The sequence below is a fragment of the Pomacea canaliculata genome, linkage group LG5, assembly GCF_003073045.1.
Source record: "Pomacea canaliculata isolate SZHN2017 linkage group LG5, ASM307304v1, whole genome shotgun sequence".
NCBI classification, from domain to species: Eukaryota; Metazoa; Mollusca; class Gastropoda; order Architaenioglossa; family Ampullariidae; genus Pomacea; species Pomacea canaliculata.
Window position 1 is genome coordinate 12,997,998 of NC_037594.1, and position 18,559 is coordinate 13,016,556.

The window sequence follows — 18,559 nt, forward strand, 5'->3', positions numbered from 1 at the left end:
AAATTGAAAAGTTGGTTCAGAGATCACCTAGTTGTTCTTGTTTGTTAACAATCATTTAGGTCAGGGGTGGGCAAACTTTTTTGTTGCGAGGGCCGCATTGCTGGGTCATGACTAGTCCTAGGGCCGCACCTTGTAATTGAATACAAAAACGAAGTAAAATCGCCAAATTGTAAACAAACGCATTTATTTAATAATGAGCACATGAAATATGTAACACTGTGGGAATAAATATAAAACCAGAATGAACAATTAAGCACATACAATTTAATGAGAAAAATGATTTTGAATACAATTTTGCTGAACAATTCTTTTAAAATTTGGCTCAAAATTACTGGTAGATACTCTCATAACTGACTGCAAGTTTGCATCTGAAAGCAATGACCTGTTCTTTGACTTGTTTATATTCATGCAGGAAAAACTTTGCTCACAGATGTAACTTGAACCAAATATTGAAAATAGCTGGGCAGTGACAGGGAATAAAACCTTTCCTTCAATGCATGATCTGATTGAAGGTGTATCAGTTCAAGTTGTAATTCATCAGATGCATCATCAACATGAACAGAAAAAGGACATGATAATATGTTGAATTTTGATTCCATCTCCTTAAAATCCACAAATCTTCTTTGGAACTCGGTTTTCGGTAATATTTTTTTTGTGTTGCCAAAGGGCTTCTGCGGGCCGCAGAGAACCACTTGGCGGGCCGCATGCGGCCCGCGGGCCGCTATTTGCCCACCCCTGATTTAGGTCCTTTTTTTTAAATCTCGCAACTTGCAGAGGAAGAGTGACACTGTAAGGCAATAATGGCTTAACAAAGTAAAACCTAGCCATAGATTGGCTGCAGTTATACCTCTAGGTGGCAGCCACTAGTTACTGTCCCCTTTAGTGGATTGGTGGAGTTAGCCTGTTATTGTCATTGAAATAAGAGGTTAGATGAATTCTTCTTTCAGGCTTTGACATTTGTCCTTGTTCTATCTTTTTATTTTCTTTAGTATTTTTTAAGTGTTCTGTTGCAGTAATCCACGATTATGGTTGTACATTTTGTCTACTAGCTATGGGTCTCAGTAAATTTTGGCCATAACTGGACTGTGCTGCAAACTGATGTTAATCCTCGTTTCTTTTGGTCAGTGTCATATTTTACATGCCAAAATATGTCTTGAAAATATTATTTTATTTCTTGTAGACAAAGTAAATGGATATGACAATAAAGTGCTTTTTGGCGATGTAACTTTTTAGTCATATAATTAATATTACACCATTCTTTAAGTTACTTATTTTGTACCTAAGTAAATTTTAATTACATGCATCTTATCATAAAACAAGTAGTATATATTTTTTATTTTATTAGAAAGTTGTTTAATTTTTCTCATCACAATTTATTTTTGTAATACATACTGCTCATTTACAGTTAAATTTTTTTTAAACACAGTTTTACTATTTAACCTTTGAAATTTAACTTCATGGCTGAATTAGCTTATTCTTGGGGTGCCTGTTGCTCGACTGGTCAGGTGAGCAACTGCCCTCAGAGAGGTATAAAACCAGCACAACAGATTTATTTTTTATAGTTATTTGCCACAAACTTTGTTATCTGCTTTTGAGCCACATGCTGCAACATTTGCCCCTCTAAAATGCCACTCAGTACTGGATCTTATCACCCTTAAAGTATACCTTTCAGCTCCCAGGTTTTGCCTTTGTTTTATGTGCTGTCCACACTGGACATTTCATTGTCGGCAAAGATCTTGCAGATGTGTATTTTCACATTCCTGTCAGGTGAGTGTTCCAGCCCTATTTCAAGTTAGCCCATGGAAGAAGGGTCTTTCAGTTCATTGCTCTTCCCTTCACGCTGTCTATTGCTACCTGGGGTTTCACTCAAGTGGTGAGCTCCATATGTGCAATACAGCTAGTCATAAATGCCACATCTTGATCTACTTGGATGGCCTCTTGTCAGCTGTCACTTTTATTTATGTGCTCCCCTTACCAGCCAGCCAGACGGGGGTGGTTCAGTTAGCGCCTGTCACCAATACAGTGAGGGTCGGCTGTCCTGGGTTCAGCTCTCATCTCAGGCACGCTGTTCTTTTTCTGCATGTGGCATCTGTTTACAGGGCTGGCTGCCTTGCTTTGATATAGCCTTAGTTGCTGGTTCAGCCTTAAACACCAATTACACCCCCCCCCCATAGCAGCCAGTACCAATCAAGAGATGAATGAATGATGACCTCTTGATGCACACAAGGCTCCAGGACTCAGAGATACTTGTCTCTGCATTCTGACAGATTTGCACTCATTGATCAATTCTCACAAGTCATCTACATCTCCAGCCCTCATAGGATTTTGTTTATCTGGGGATGCGCTTCCTAACTCTCTGTCATTGACAATTTGAATGGAAGCCTCATTTTTTTGCCCACATCCCTTCCAAGTTGGCTCAGGAATATCTATATCTCTGGGACTTCTAAACACTGCAGATGACCTTCCACTAGGTTAGCTTCAAAATTATTCTCTTCAGATATGCCTTACTGCAGTATGGAGAAAGGCAACAGGTCTTTTCAAGAACTGAAATGCAGAGCATCTAAATGACATAGGAACAGTTTTTCAAAAAATTCTATGTTTGCTTTTTTCTAACAGTTTTAAGTTTTAGAAACATGCTGCTATCCCCCAGGACACCAAATGCCAAGATTCTTATCCCTTTCTCTGAAATATCTTGTGGTACTATATCTCCATCAAAGAAAGAAGTCACAAGATTAATGAAATTGTTTGCTTGATATTCTGTCAAAAATTAATGATATGAATGTGACATGCAAATGCTAGATTTTAGAACTTAAGCAATTATTTAAGCAATTTTTGTTGCATTCTCAAATACTCATCCTGTTTTGTTTAAGACATCTAAATGTTTTTTTTCAGATTATAGAATTTTGTTAATTTCTGATTATTCTTGTTGCTAGACTGAAATATTTTTTAAATCACCAATTCCATGTTTATCTCATTTTACTATGGTTATACAATGAAAAGACCTGCAAATTTCCATAGTATAAACTAAACATTTTCATTGTTTTTATTTTGGCCATACTCATTGTTTTAACAGGGGAGATAATGATTTTGAAAATGAGGCAACTGTACACATGGAAATTCAGCAACAAGGTATACATTTTTTTTGTGTACTCTTCATGTTATTTGTAATATATAATGATGGATTTAAATATTCTGATTCAGCGTAGTTTGCTAGCTTCATAAAAAACATTTAGGTGTTATATTAGTTAATTTGATATCCTAAAAACATGTTAATGAAAATACTGATCCTTGTGTGAAGGATGAAAGAATTTTGGTGGAGGTTGGAAAAAACATCTTAAATGGAGTGAACTGTAATTCAAAATCTCCTAAAAGTACAACTAAAGATGCTGTTGGTTTTTTTTTCTCAGCCTCTCAGCATGCATTCTACAAAAAGTGCATTCTACAAAAAATCAATTCAAGTTGCCAGGATGTTGATGATACAATTAGCAGCAGTCTGGGTCCTTTTGTTTCAAGATCCCTTCTTGTGATTAAAGAATACATCTTTGTACAGGTGATGTTGTTAATGTTAAATTGGAAACAGTTTATGTTTAAATGTGAATGATTGTGGTATACAAGCCTCACATACAAATCACTGAATCAGAACTGCTTTTTGCTTACGAACTGTAATTTGGCAATGTTTATCAAGCACCTACAGTTCTGGTTGCCTAAATAGCAACTTTATCTACTCATTAATATTTCTATAATGCAAGGACCTGATGGTTGCTCCCCTTTCCTTCCCCTCTTTAGTTGCGGGAGTTATACGCTTGATGTTGGCTTTTTCCAATGTTTGTGAATTTTTTTAACATGGAAGAAGTACCAGAAAATCTCCCCTTTGCATCGGAAGTAAAGGTGGGTTTCTCTCCTTATATAGAAGGTGTTACTGGCAGCCAGGTGTCCTCATTTGAGATGCCCATTTGTTCATATTTTGGGCAGCCAGCAACCCCATCTCTCAGATTTTTATGCCCCTTGTACCTGCTTTCCCAGGACTACTTTGGTGTCTCCAGTGCCAGATCCCCAAATATGGGCAGTTGATGCCCTCTCCATTCCCTGAGACAGGATATTGGCATATGCCTTCCCTTTGTTGATCCTTCTGTCTCATGTTCTGACCAAACTCCAGGACTCGATTGTCATTGTGCCTGTGAGATGGTAAAAGGCCTGGATGTCAGATCTGGTCAACTTAGCCCTCAAAGGCTCCTCCTACCCTTCTTCGCATGCTCATACAACCCAGGCTTCTGCTTTTTCACCCGTTGCGGGAGAAGCTGAACCTCCACAGCTGGGTTTTGTCAGGGCGGTTGTTACCAGAGTTTTTCTAGTGAGGCAGTGGAGAGGATCTCGATCGCTCACTGGCCCTCTACTTCAAGTGTGTATGAGGGCAAGTGGCAACTTTTCTTTAGCTGGCAGCATGCCCATCATCTGTTCCTTGAAGATACAACTCCTCCTTTTCTGGCAGACTTCTTTCTGTGACTGTTCTAGGAAAGGAAGCTTGCTCCCTTCACCATAAAAGGCTATAGAATGATGCTGTCATCTACTTTCCTACAGTGGGACCTTTAGAATGTCAATGCGCCCTGAGACTTTTCTGACCTGCTGGCTAATGTCTCGTTCCTTCTTTCCCATGAGAAATCTGGCTTTCCGAGATGAAGAAAGAGAATTTTCTCAAAATTTTGTGTGATGGAAAATAAAAATCAGTTCTTTACTCAAGTAGAGGTCTGCTCCATCTTGCAATTATTTGGTTTCTTTTTGAGTGCTTTGCTTTCCCAAAAGAATGTTCTGTTGTTGGGCTCTGCACATGTGAGTGGAAAAAAGCTGTCTCATTCATGCACTTTCTTAATGTGACCATAAAGATTATTGCAGTACAAATTGAGTAACTCAAACCTAATTTGGGAAACAAACCAGGCTGTTGTGTTTCATCTTTTCTGGAATCATTGTCTTTGCAGAGAAGAGATTTTCTGTAAACCTCTTAAATATTGTCATGCTGACAATTGTCATTTGAGATACCAACAGTAGGGGAATCCAAGGGAAGAGTCAAGCCAATAAACTAGAGATGCAGTTACAGAGCTTATTATAGCATGTGGAGCATATCAGTAATTAGGAAGAAAGAGATTTGCCTATTTGACTTATTTGGCATTTCAGTTTTATTGAGATTATTAAAGAATTTTGTACTCTGTTTGTTATACATCAAATGTGTAGAAAGAAGAGGTAAATTGTTAGAAAATGCTTTCATTTTATTGAGCACCTCTTCTTTTTACTGAGTGAGGCGATCCCAGAGCCTTTGAAATCCTTGAATAATTGCCAGGTTCTTTAAAATGATGTTAAACAGCAGTGTCTGAATGTTTTCTTGCACAAAACATGCTTAAAGCATGCGCAGAGAGTGTGATCTGTCTTGGTCGTGATGCTGCACACTACAAGTACACAGTATTATTATTATTTTGAAAAAAAAAAAGCTTTGAGATTTTCCAGCAGAATCTGGATGATGAATAAGCAAAACCACTGATAGAAATCTGTAAATCAAGACTAGTTTCTGTAATTGCTGACAGAACTTTTAGAATGTGAAATGTTGGAAAAAGAATGACTTTCTTTAAAGATTTATGCCTGTTAGGATTGAGATTTTCATGTAAATGTTTTTGCTTTAGAATTATTACTTCTGCATTTGCATGTGTATTACATATGTTGTATTCAGCTAACATTTTGCTTTGGGTTGCAGAAATCACATGCAGATGGCTCAGACAATCATATGATGGTATCTTACAACAGAAGCACTTTCAAGCATGCTTTGTTTCCAGAGGAAATAAAGACTAGGGTAACTGTAATCTGCTTGTTTATCTAAACATTATACTACATCAAAGAACATCTGTGTTTGTTGAAGGTTATTTACCTAGACTTGTTCGATACTTCAAATTACTGAATCACTGAATGAGTCTGCCAGCAGCCATTGTTTGACATTTTCACAATCTTATATAACTTAATGCTGGTGGTTTTATCAGTTTTTAACTAGGATATGCATTCTCATGTAATAAGTTATTTTATATTTCTCAGTTTTGAAAGTGAAAAGAACAAATAGTTCAGGTTGTGGTGAAAAGGAAAAAACCCTATGACAAGCACTTTTTTCAACAGGACTTTATTGTGGTTGATGCCTTAGAGGGCCAAGTGTTCTTGGCTGTTAGCCATAGCGGTGTGGGTAGTGCCAGTCTTTATCTGTCAGATCCCACAGGCCGTTTCTACAGCCTTAGTTTGCCTAACATCCACCATCGTGCCACAGCTGATTGGTTTGAAGTTGATCTTCATCAGGTAAGACTGAAATAATTAACCAACATTTTTAGGAAAGTAGCTTTTTTTTACATTTTCTCCTGTAGATATTTTATTTTGTTGTTGGAGGGGACATTGTTTCATTAAGATTGTCAAATGCTTTTATTTGTGGCAAATTAGTTAAAAAAAGTTGTTCATTACAAAATAAGCACAATTTTATGTATGCCAAATAGAGTTTAATTACTAAGTATTTATTACTATAATCTGTAAAGATTTTTTTTCGTTTCCCTAAGGTGGAAGGTCTGCCTGCCACATACCTGGCTAATCAGCAGCTAAACACATCTTTAAGTGAAAGCAAGAAAGTCAGGACTTACATCAGTGCAGACAAAGGAGGCAGCTGGAGTCTTCTAAAACCCCCAGATAATGCACCATGTCCAAAGGTATATAGATACTGTATCAAGGTATCAAGGATTAGGCAAGAGAGATGGGAAGACAGAGAGTACTTGTTGGAAAGCACTTTTGCCTGGATACAAATATACAAGTTTTTCATCATGTGTCCATTATTTACTGATCTGATATATTTTTGTACTTTTGTTCATATTTACAAATATATTTTTTCTTTAGTAAAATAGCATTTGTTTATAAAACATTACTGAGAACCCATATGGTTATTTAGGATAGCAGCTTTTCGTATACTGTGTTTAGTAATATTTTGATTTGTCTAAATTTCATCCTTCATTTAATATTGCCAAAAGCTACCTTTGGTATGGTGCTGAACTTTCTTTCTGCTTTGTTTATGTTTAGAAAGATGACTGCTCACTAGTTCTTCGACTAGATATGGGAAACTACAATCAAGACTGGATTCTTTCTCATGAAGAAGCCCCAGGACTAATTATTGCCCATGGTCAGTTTAGTCAATATTATGATATTGATCCCAAAACATTGTCAGTGTTTACCAGCAAGGATGGAGGATGGCACTGGATCATGGTAAGCAAGCTTTTCATTTTCTCCTTTAATGAAGGATTAATATTAACCTTAAAAAAATTTGAAATTTAGGAACATTTAAAAAAATTTGAAATTTAGGAACATTTTTAAAAAATGTACATTAGTTTTTTTTCTAGTCTCACGAGGATAGCTGCATGTATGCAGCTATTTAAATTAAGTACACTTGCAAGTGTGTCTCATTTGATTTTTAGTTCTTATGTTTATGGGAGAAATGATGTCTATTTCTTTAGAAACTGATACCATTTCTTTCCAAAATTTGATATGAAACATTTTTGTTTTGACTGACACAGTTGTAACTAATTTTTTATTCTTGACAGGCACCATTCAAAGGGATTTTCCGATTCAATATTTTAGATCAAGGTGGAATTTTGACAGCAATTATAGACAGAGATTATGGTATAACCAATAACGTTCAGTAAGCACTTTTATGTGTCTGTATACAACTTTTACATGTTCTACACATGCACACAAATCTCTGCTTCTCTTATATTTGTCTTTTATTTAGTATATTTCTAAATAGTTTTGAAAAAGCAGTCAGTTTATTGTTTATTACGGGTATACTTGCACAAGTATTTCAGAAAGATGTTATATTTTGACATGATTTTGAAATTACTGGTGCTATGACTGTGAATAATCCAAAATCCAACCAGTTTCTTTTTTCATGTGTGACTCTCATTTTGTTTTACCCCTCATCGCTCATTTTTCAGCAGCATGTTTTTTAATCTTTTTCTTTTTTTTTTTTTTTTTGCATCACTGTCAACAGTTACTCTTATGATTATGGAAAGACATGGCCAAATGAAACATTCAGCAAAGACAAACTGATGGTGGATGGAGTAATAAATGAACCTAATATCAACACTCTGTTGGTTAGGTATGGCAGTTTCCTTACAGGCCATGTTCAGTCTTCCATTTTTTTCCTCTGGAGGAGAGGTGTTTTGTTATGTCACTGGGAAAAAAATTCTTAATTGTTTAAAGTCCTTATTGCTTTTATTTAAAAAATAAAGTACAGTACATCAACATTTTACTCAACTCTATACATTTTATTTGGATTTTGATGACAATAAAGATGTATTGTATTGTATGTCACATGACGACTGTAGTCTTGAGCTAGGCTTAATGTGTTCACATTTTACTTTTGTAAAAATTTACATGTGATTTTTGATATTGTTTTCCCGAACTTGGTTTTGCAGTATTTATGGACATCGTCCTAGGTCTTCTCCATGGATTATGGTGCAGCTTAATTTTTCTGCCGTGTTCTCTCGAAAGTGTATTGATTCTGACTATGTCCACTGGACACCAAGTGATCATGACAATGTGAGTATTACACTTGAGTCATATATTTCAAAAAACTCATTTATTCAGTATTTTCTTTTGAAAGCACCAAACTTTTTTCATCCCTAGCAGACATTGAATGTTGGAACAAGATTGGCCCAAGCTTAGGCAAAGATAATGCCAAGAATACAGCATCACTACCTACCGCCCTTTATATCTTGTAAAACACATTGAGCTCACCCATGTGTTGGGAAGTGCACTATTTAAATCCTTTTTTTAATTATTATTATTAATACAAAAAATCCCCAAGCCTGTCCCAGTATTGTATGCTGTATTTACCCAGTATTTTCTTTGCTTAAGAAAATGACTAATAAACCTCAAGCTGTCAGTAAATTGTGTACTCTTCTCTGAGATCTATGTCAGAGCATAACCTGTTTGTAATGGAGGTTTAGACATTTAAAGCAGGACTATTTTTTTTCTTGTAATAAAAAGGATGTGTGATCCATATTCCTTCAGAATGTCACCTTTTGACCATTTTGTTAACAATTGTTGTATTTATACCAAAACCACATATTGCAGTGTGTGCTATTTTTTCCTCCAGGAATTTTTTTCCTTCACTTGAAATTCTTTTAATCTTTAGAATACAGGTGAACAGTGCGTGTTAGGTCTTGAGATGCAGTATCAGCGTAGAAAAGATGATGCAGTTTGCTTCAATGGTGAAGATTACAAACGCCCTGTACAGAATGTTACTTGCTCATGTACACTTGAAGATTTTGAATGGTTAGTGCTGGCTTCATCATGCTTGTTTGTTCCTTCCTTTCCATTTGTATATTTTTTGTTGCTCCAGGATTTGTTTGTTTTTAAAAATAGTTTATTATGTTCTTGATCTTAATTTCAGCAATTTATATTTCAAGTGAGTGTTTGAATAGTCTTGATTTAAATGTGTGCATAAGCACCTGTGGTATGCAAAATATCTTTCACAGAGTTTCCTTCCACAGTCACCAGAGTACAGTGATTTATTATAAATAATCTATATATTTAAATTTTTACAACAATGGCAGACTGCCTTATGGTCTTCTGCTAAGCAAACTTTATTCTTTGTTTTGTTTTGCACTTGACTCATAAGCTTTGTGAATCTTTTTTTACAACAGTGACTTTGGATACAAGAACCTTCTCAATAAGTGTATTAAGGAGGACTGGCTTGATGACAGTTATCTTGCAATGGATTGTGCTTTTGGGAATTCAGTGAACAAGACCAGGGGGTAAGAGTTCCACTTTTCATGTCTATCAAACATCTTTTATTTGTATGGCTCAGCATTTTATGCAGTTCCATAGTTGATGTGTGAGTGTGAGAGAGAGAGAGAGAAGTGGGGGAAAAGAGGGAGGGAGGGAAAATGGAAATGTTGCTCATTCAAATTTTAATGAAAATACCAGTCACACTAAGGTTGCATTGTGAGGTAGGTTTGAGAGAATTTCCAAGTGCAGGATTTATGTAGTAATGTATTCTAGCTAACACACACGCGTACTGCACTTTAGACACCAGTAATAACCACCAGGAGTGTGGGTAAAATAAATTTGACCAGACCACAATGATGATGAAGGATATGACAGAATTGTACTATAGCTTGTGTGACTTTGATGCAAAAAGACGACAAAAGGGATAAATTAGTTGATCTAAACCAGTGATGCCCAACCTTTTTCGGCTGCGGGCCATATCCATTTCGGACAGCCGTGTCGCGGGCCATATCAATTTCGGACAGCCGTGTCGCGGGCCACTTCACCGCAAAAATACAAAAAAGGGAAAAAAAATAGAGCAGATACCATTTTTTATTAGAAACAAGTTGTACTTACTATTAATTATGTAGTAATTAGTGGGATATTTGAAGTTGTTTTCCCGAAAACCAACTTCTGAATGTCCGGCCTCATCGTAGAGACACCAAGTCGAAGCACTTAATCGAAATGTTCGTCCATCGAAAAAAAGATTGGGAAACGCCCCTACGTGGGGATAAATACTTCTTCTTCCCTTTTTTCGTTTTTTTTTTTTTTTTTTTATTACTAACATGCCGATTTCCTGCACTGTGGGCAGAAGTTTCGCGGGCCGGATGGCACCGTGTCGTGGGCCGGATATGGCCCGCGGGCCGTAGGTTGGGCATCCCTGATCTAAACTATTGAATCAGAAAATAGTCATCTTAGCCAATCTCTGGTCCATGCACAATTGGCATAAATTTGGTGATTTAGTTGGTTGTATCATTTAGAAAATGCTTGTATGCTTAATGATGGTGAGGATATGAAAAGTGGTAGATCCAGCTCCTTCCCTCATATTTGCTCTTCCATCATGGTGCTTGTATGGGTTTTGTGTGCATCAACATTTTTTATGCTCTTTTCTTTCATGATACTTTAGTATTACTCAACTGGACTAAAAATTTAATGTTATTTACAGTTATAGGAAAGTTGGATCTGACAAGTGTGTTGGTGGCATAGAGAAGACACCTGATTTCATTCCACAAAACATTTCTTGTCCCCTGTGGGCTCCATACAAACTCCATCTCATACCTAACATTACTGTGGCTGCAACAAATGCACCTGTTTCTTTCCATCTGACCCAAGCAAGGGTATGTCCTGATTAAGAACACAATTTTAAGTTCTCACCTTCCAGTAGAAGTTGAAAAAGAAATTGCAATACCCAGTATTGTTTTGCTAATTAATAACTTAAATATTTAAAAGTATTTAAAATCAATAGAAAATTAATAATTATCATTAGCTAAAAAAGCTAAACAAAAATTGCATGAAATAGCCACTGAGAAATAGTAAATCAGACTGGTCAAATAAAGCCTCAAATTTCTGTCCACTCCAGGAATAAGTAAAGCAAGTAGAAGTTTTGACGTATTGTTCTTCGCATCATCTTGAGAAATAATGTAAGCCTCAACAAAGGCATTTCAGTCGATACTTTTCTTTTTTTAAAGGAGAGGGAAATGGGGAGGTTAGTATATGTGTGGATCAATTTATGCATTGACCTTTGCTTTCTGGACTCTAGGGATCTAAAGCCAATACATCTTACCAGTGGAACTTTGGTGATGGTAACATGAAGAAAGTAGTGGGATTTGAAAGTGCCTCACGCCAGGTTCATCAGTTTTCCACTCCAGGCATTTATGTTGTTAACGTTACTGGGATAAATAGCAAGGGCAGCAGTACTTCAGAAAATGTTGCCATCCATGTTGAAAGTGAGTGTTTTTTTTTAATCTTGTTCTTCTTTTTAAATTTGTTTCCTGTGCATATAAGGAGAAATATACAGTCGGACCTCGATGAGTCGACCTTCCCTAAGTCGAAAACCTCCCTATATCAAATTAATTGTTAGCACCCAGCCAAAGACCTGCGCCTATTACGCCATTTTCCCTAACTCGAAAACTCCTTAAGTCAATTTTTTTTTTTTCGGGTCCCTTTGAGTTCGACTTATTGAAGTCCGAGTGTATGACGTATTTTTATTGTAAGCAACAAAACCAGATGCTTTGGTTTTTGCGCCATGTATGTATCTCTCATACCCATATATTTTACGATGTGCATTGAACTAAAACTATTGTTTCACCAATTCAGAGAAGGTCACTAGCATACGTTTAATTTATTGTGCATGAATTCCCAAATTTTCTATTCCAGAGTTTCTACTGAAAGGAAGATATATAGACAACCATACATGGTATATTGCTGTCTTCTTTCTTACAGAGCCTATTCGAGAGCTTACTTTATTCAGTGCTTCAGAGATAAAGAAAGGGTATCTCTTCACAGTGATTGTTGCTACAGATGTTGATCACACCAGTGCCTTTGACAGTTTACACTATGTGTGGCGTTTTGGTGATGAAGTAAGCATCCCCCTTGCAGTCATAGGAATCATCTGTTCATTTCTGATTTCTTGATATAACCTATTACTTTAATTAGCAAGAACTAGTCATTGTTAGCGAGGTTTTTCTATTTTTGCTGTAAACTATTTTTCCTGTCTTTTTAAGATATTTTAAAATCTTCATGCAATCCAAAGGGTGAGAATATTAAACGATACTAAAATCGTCACTCTTAAAAGAAATGCCTAGTCAGAAGATGAGGGCTTTCAAATGTAATTGCAAAAAGACTTGAATAAATCTTTAGAAATGTAAAATTGCCATTAAAAAATTGCATTCAACTGTGTTAAATGGCTTCAGTTTTGTTGCAGAAAGAAGAAGAAAATGGAAGGTTGACATGGGAACCACAGGCAAGGCATATGTATAATTCAACTGGGGACTATGTCATCACTGTTTTTGCTGCTAATACAGTCAGTACCAAGTCTCAACAGTTTAACGTCAAAGTTTATGGTGAGATTTTTTTTCTTTTGACTATACCTGATCAGATAAAATGACTATATGACTATTGAATGCAAAAATATGGTCAACAGTGGAGTAATGTTGTTAACTTCCAAAAAGTTATGTAACCTTGTGTTAAAAATGCTGGTGAATAACTCTCCAATACAGCTCAATATGGTTATAGCTCTATAATTATCAACAAAGTATCCCCTCTACCCTTATACAGTGGACAAATCATTCCAACTGACCAGGCTTCTGGAATTTTACCACACTGTAAAACAAGGTTAAACAATGAGGTTAATATATTTATTCATTTTGGAGAAGAGGGTTTAAGAAATTCATTTAAAACCATATGCCTTATTATTTTGTAGCCTACCAATACCTCCTTGTACCTCATCAGTAGATATCTCTTTGTTCAGTACATCATTAATAATTACATCACCTTTTACATCTATAGACCATGTGTCAGATAGGATTTCTTCATCAGGAATCTTTCCTAGTTTTTCAAAATATTGCACAAATTCATCATGAGATGGAATACTATCTTATTCCTATTTGTAGCAGACAAGTTAAGAAGCTTCCAGTAAGATTTAGCTTCTCATGTAAATAACTTCTGTATTTTTCATACTTCTTGCTTAGGGTGGATTAGTAGTTTTTGAAGGCCTTTTTAACATTATCATTAATTCGCTTGGCTTTACGGAACTCCTTACGTTTTTGTCGACATTTGTAACCAAACCAGGGATGATGCCCTTTTTTAATAGCTTTGCTAGGTTTCTTTTTACGCTGATGAGTATGTACCATACAGGACATTTTTGCTGGGGACAAAATTATATCAGTTAGTTTATCTGACACTTCATTTACACTCGCCTGGGTAACATCATGAGCGTTTTCCAATAGTCTGCTTAATGAAAACAGTTAAATCACTAACACTTTCCTCACTGATACTATTAAGAAAATCCACAGAAAATTCCTACCTCCTTTACATAAAGAAGAAAAAAAGAGAGAGAGAAAAGAAAATGTCCACATGTACCCACACAAAAAGCTTTATCTCATTACATAGGATATTGTTAATGCAAATTAAATATTAGAATTAATCTCTTTCCAATACAAACCAGTGCATTAAAGCACTTGCCTGGCATGCAAAATGCTCTACAACGGCCATATTTATGAAGCAAGAGTAAGCTGTTTCCCTGGGGCAAAATGGGGAACTCAAGGATAAGCATCTTGTTTCCAAGATTATAAAGCGATGTCCAGATCTCTCAGACACTGCTTTGTGTTTTGTTATCCTAGGACACCTTTGCCACTGCTTTATAACTATGGCTTCTGGGGTAAAACAACATCTGCAGGGTCTGAACACCACATTATAGTTCTGGAAACAAGATGCTTTTCCTTAAGTTCCTCATGTTGCCCCAGGGCAATGACTTGCCTTTGCTTTACAACTATTGCCCCTATGGTCAGGTGAGCAACTGCACACCAGGCATGGTCTAGCTTACTCCAAGGGAGATATCTCTTGATGGTTGAATACCTTGTGTAATCCATTATCTCCTATGGCCATGTCATTTGGTAAGTCTTAAAGAAAGAATTTACTCTCAAAATTTAATTTAAAATAAAGGTCATCTAAAGATGGGGATTAAACTTGACGGTAATATAAGTGAGAAGTAAAATGCTGTTAACAGAAATTGCCCAGAAGAGTATGCAGAAGTTTATTTTTTCAAATCTTTATTTCAAATTATATATATATTTTGTACAGGTAATGGATCCATTGTTCGGCTGAGTTTTTCTGAAAACATCAACAAAATATTTGCTTACCACAATTTTTCGGCAGTAATCACATACCAGTTTCTTGATATCTTGCGTCGTGGAATTGCAATGGTAAGTGAAAGATAAAATGGCAAAAGATTAATGTAAGAATTCAGAACTACAGTTTTAATACAACCTGAGTTTGTTGTTTGCAAGTAAAATGTTTCTCCAAAGGCAGTGAATCATTCTAACAGTTGTGTACTTGTGTTTGTGGTTATGTTCTGCTTATTTTAACCATTTAAATATTCTGATCTGTGCAGTCAGAAGCAATGCATAATGTCATCTGTCTTAACCATAACTTCTTATATTCAGCAGTAATCTGAATTTATATTTTGAACATTTATACTATCACATGTTTTTGCTTTATAGGTGGTTGGCGTAGACTACAATCGACTTTCCATTTTCCTGTTTAGCTACAATCCACTCAAGGTTGACCTGATGGTAGTACCTGCTGACCCATCAGACATAAGCGTTAAACAGGTCTGTGTCATTTTCATCTTTTTGTGTGTGTGTTTGCAGGTGTGCATATGCTTGCTTGCATACATAAGTTGTGGTGTACATTTTTTAATATTTTGATATATTCCTGGTAACTGATGCTTTCAGATTGTGGCTACAATACAAGATATGGTAAAAAATGGCACATTAGTTGTGAATGAGCCCTTTTTCAATGCGCTTGGCAGTTTTGTTGTGGTATCAGCAGTTGACATTGAAGGTAATTTTTATCTTTGAAATGTTTAGCAGACTATGTGAGAAAGCTTCGCATTTTTTATTGCAATTTTTCAATTGCAAAAAAGTGACAGTTGTAGCCTCACTTGTATTTTCTAGAAATGTTCTACCATTTTTGTAGTTGTTGTTTCCATTTGGTCTATTAATTTCTTTGGCACTTGAAGTTACAAAAGTGTCATTTGCTTGGATAGAAAAGAATTTAATTTATTCACTCTAAAAAGATTTTATTTATTTTTTCTTTTTGTGATAGATGTCAAATTATTGTAATCATTATTTCAGGTGATGGGGGTCATAATGCTGACTCTCCAAAGGTGCCAAATTATCGTGCAGTCTATATTGCATTGCCTGTTGTCATCTTGACTGCTCTGGTCACTGTCTTGGTACTGATGTATTATCGTAGGTAAGTCTTTTGTTTTTAAAATCTCATCTTTTCCAATTTGTGTACCAGTCTAAAAGTAATCCCTCTTCCCTCCCACAAATGCATTTTTTTTTAATGGCTGTTTGTGTGTTAATCAATGTATAGGCTGATTAGACAGCAGAGGTGTTTTGTGTATAAAATGTTCTTCTGTTTTGTTTATATGAACAAGTGCACATTTGATTTATTATCTGATTTTGAATTGCAGAATTGCTATGCATGTTGAAATGAACATAGGTGGTAATTGGATAATAGAGGAGTTTGAGTGTACTTTTTTTTAGTCATGCACATTAACTGTTGGATCTGATTGGATGGAAAGAAGTATTTGGGTAGGGTTTTTTCCCTATAAATGCCATTACCCCCTTTCCCCATCAGGGAAAGGTATGTGTTTATAAATCATCATCATCAGGAAAAGAGCTTAGTAAATTGTTTCCTTTCTTTTAAATTCTTTTAAAATGATTACATGGTCATTTTAAAGAAACAGGCTTGCCTGAGGTTACAATCAATAAGAATGTGAGTAGGGAGACAATTCAAAGTTAACATGGTTTTGATTTATCATGTTCCTATCTCATAAAAATGAATTTCTGTTGCCAAGCCGTTTTCGCAGTATGCGTCACTACTCGGTGCTTAATCAAAGAGAAGATACTGATGCCCTTTTGGATGATGAGGATGAACCCCCACTGGACTTGCGCTCAGATGGGAGAAATGAACATTTCTCTCGTGATGATTCTATGCTTGATCTTGGCACTGGTAAGTGCAACCCACAATTTTACTTTCTTTTCACTTTATACTCTACTATATGACATGACTGTATGGTGATTACCCTCTATCTACCTCAATTTCAGTTGTTCACTCTTAATTGGTCAGAACTGAATAGTAAACAGGGAGAAAATGAAATCAATGAACTCGACCCCTATTCCTTACTGCATGGCTGGAGAGTACACTTCTCAGTTTTTAGCCTAACTTTAAGCGAGTTGTTCATGTTTTTTGCCACCTCATTTGCTGTTCATGACTTTGCGGCAACATGAAGGGGCCTTTTCATTGCTTGCAGTGCGGCAAGTCTCCTGACAACTATCTTGTTCACTATGTCTTCTACTTTTAGAAATGGGCTTTAAACGTTCAGCCAGTTGACAGCATGCCCTCTTGCGATTTGTGAGTGCTTATTGCTACCATGTAATGCTAGTCTTCCATCCACCCCATCCCTGACTAGTTTGATGCTCGACATCTTCAACGTCAAGGACATGCTGCTGGTGTCCGTGGCTTCAGACTCGAACCAGTTTCAGAAAAAGTGGTCGAATCAACTAGTGACCATTACACACTTGTCCGAGATTAAATTATTTAATACCAGATATAGATTTTGAATTCCTGGATTTGATACTGTTATCCACTCCTTTCTCTTGCAGGAAGCCACCTTGTGATGGTGACAGGAAGTGGTGGAGGAGATTCTGCGGAAAGTTGTTAATATGTTAAAATATTTTGCAGGTTTTCTTCCTGCTAAATGACCAAGAAATGTTGCAAATTTGATTTACTGTTATTTATTGTGTGTGAAATTTTGGGGGACAAGAATTTAATTTCCCCCTCATTTGTATAGTTTTATGTACAGTTGTATTAAGCAGTGTAAGCAAAGAATCTGATTTTAAGAATCTCTCCTTCATATGTTCAAGTCAAGCCTAATACTGAAGGATTTTTTTCCCCTCAACATGTTTCAAGTAAGCTGCAAAGAGGTCTTTAAATGTTTTTCATTTATCTGCTAGATCTGTATTCAGACTTTTTTTTTTCCAAAGTCCCCAATGGGTTACGTGGATAGCCAAGATGTAAAAGACTTTAATTGAGCATTGCATCAAAAGAATTACATATTCATATTTTAGTTCTAAATTTACAGAAACGTAGGTTCTAATCATTCCTATGAATTTATCAGTATATTCAAATACACATGTATGACTATTAAGAAATGAATATTTGTCATCAGTCACTTAACCAAGGATATCACATTGACAAAAAGCTATAACCTTTGAGGTAAAAATGGTTTGATAAATTCATGCAAGTGTTTACAAGCAATTATTTACAATATTCCAGTGAGGACTTTTAAGCACCATTCCTTTGCAGCCAGTTTTTTTTTTAATTGTGCATTTTGTTGCCAAGATATTTGTATAGATAGCGGAACACTTTTTTGAACCCGCAAGAGACAAAAGTGGTGCCGATGAATTATGTCTTTATTTTAGACTTATTTCTTGCCATACTATCACCAAGGGGGCCTGTTTTGGATTGTCTGCGTGTACATCCCATTGAATGTGTTTTCATACATCATCGCTTTTATCACAGTTCAGCTGTTGTTGGGCAATGGTATGTAAATATCTAATCAGATGAGTTCTAATGTTTTGCATGAAAGATTATTTTTATGCAAGATATTACTTGAAAAATAAAATCAGCTAAAAATTTGCACAGAGCTTTCTGCTTAATGAAGTGCTAGGTAGAAAATCATTATGGTCAGAGCTAATGCACTGTGGCATTACAGTTGGCAACATGGAAACAAGCATCTTTAGTGCAATTCTAGGAACTGGTTGGACAAACTCATGTTTTGTACCTAATTTGTCGACAGATAAAGAAAAATAAAGCTTTTACAATCGTTTACCTGCGTGTGTAAACGAGTTATCAATAATGTGTGGTTTTAACTCCTGATATGTAGAGGCGCAATAAACATGCATGTGCAAGTAGCATCAAAACCAGAGATTTC

General features: G+C 35.9%; 1 protein-coding gene across 1 annotated transcript; it reads left to right on the forward strand.

The window, feature by feature from the left end:
* The first annotated feature begins 764 nt into the window (after positions 1 to 764).
* Positions 765 to 18,456, forward strand: LOC112563973 (VPS10 domain-containing receptor SorCS1-like). The gene is made up of 22 exons (XM_025238469.1): positions 765 to 1,120; positions 3,074 to 3,129; positions 3,408 to 3,550; positions 5,741 to 5,836; positions 6,151 to 6,324; positions 6,576 to 6,722; positions 7,087 to 7,269; positions 7,605 to 7,702; positions 8,051 to 8,158; positions 8,478 to 8,601; positions 9,200 to 9,339; positions 9,711 to 9,821; positions 11,000 to 11,171; positions 11,594 to 11,780; positions 12,277 to 12,413; positions 12,758 to 12,896; positions 14,635 to 14,756; positions 15,054 to 15,164; positions 15,288 to 15,396; positions 15,690 to 15,810; positions 16,421 to 16,575; positions 17,229 to 18,456. The coding sequence occupies exons 2-22, from the start codon at positions 3,111 to 3,113 to the stop codon at positions 17,285 to 17,287; spliced, it is 2,655 nt and encodes an 884-aa protein (XP_025094254.1). The 5' UTR covers positions 765 to 1,120; positions 3,074 to 3,110; the 3' UTR covers positions 17,288 to 18,456.
* Positions 18,457 to 18,559: the final 103 nt, after the last annotated feature.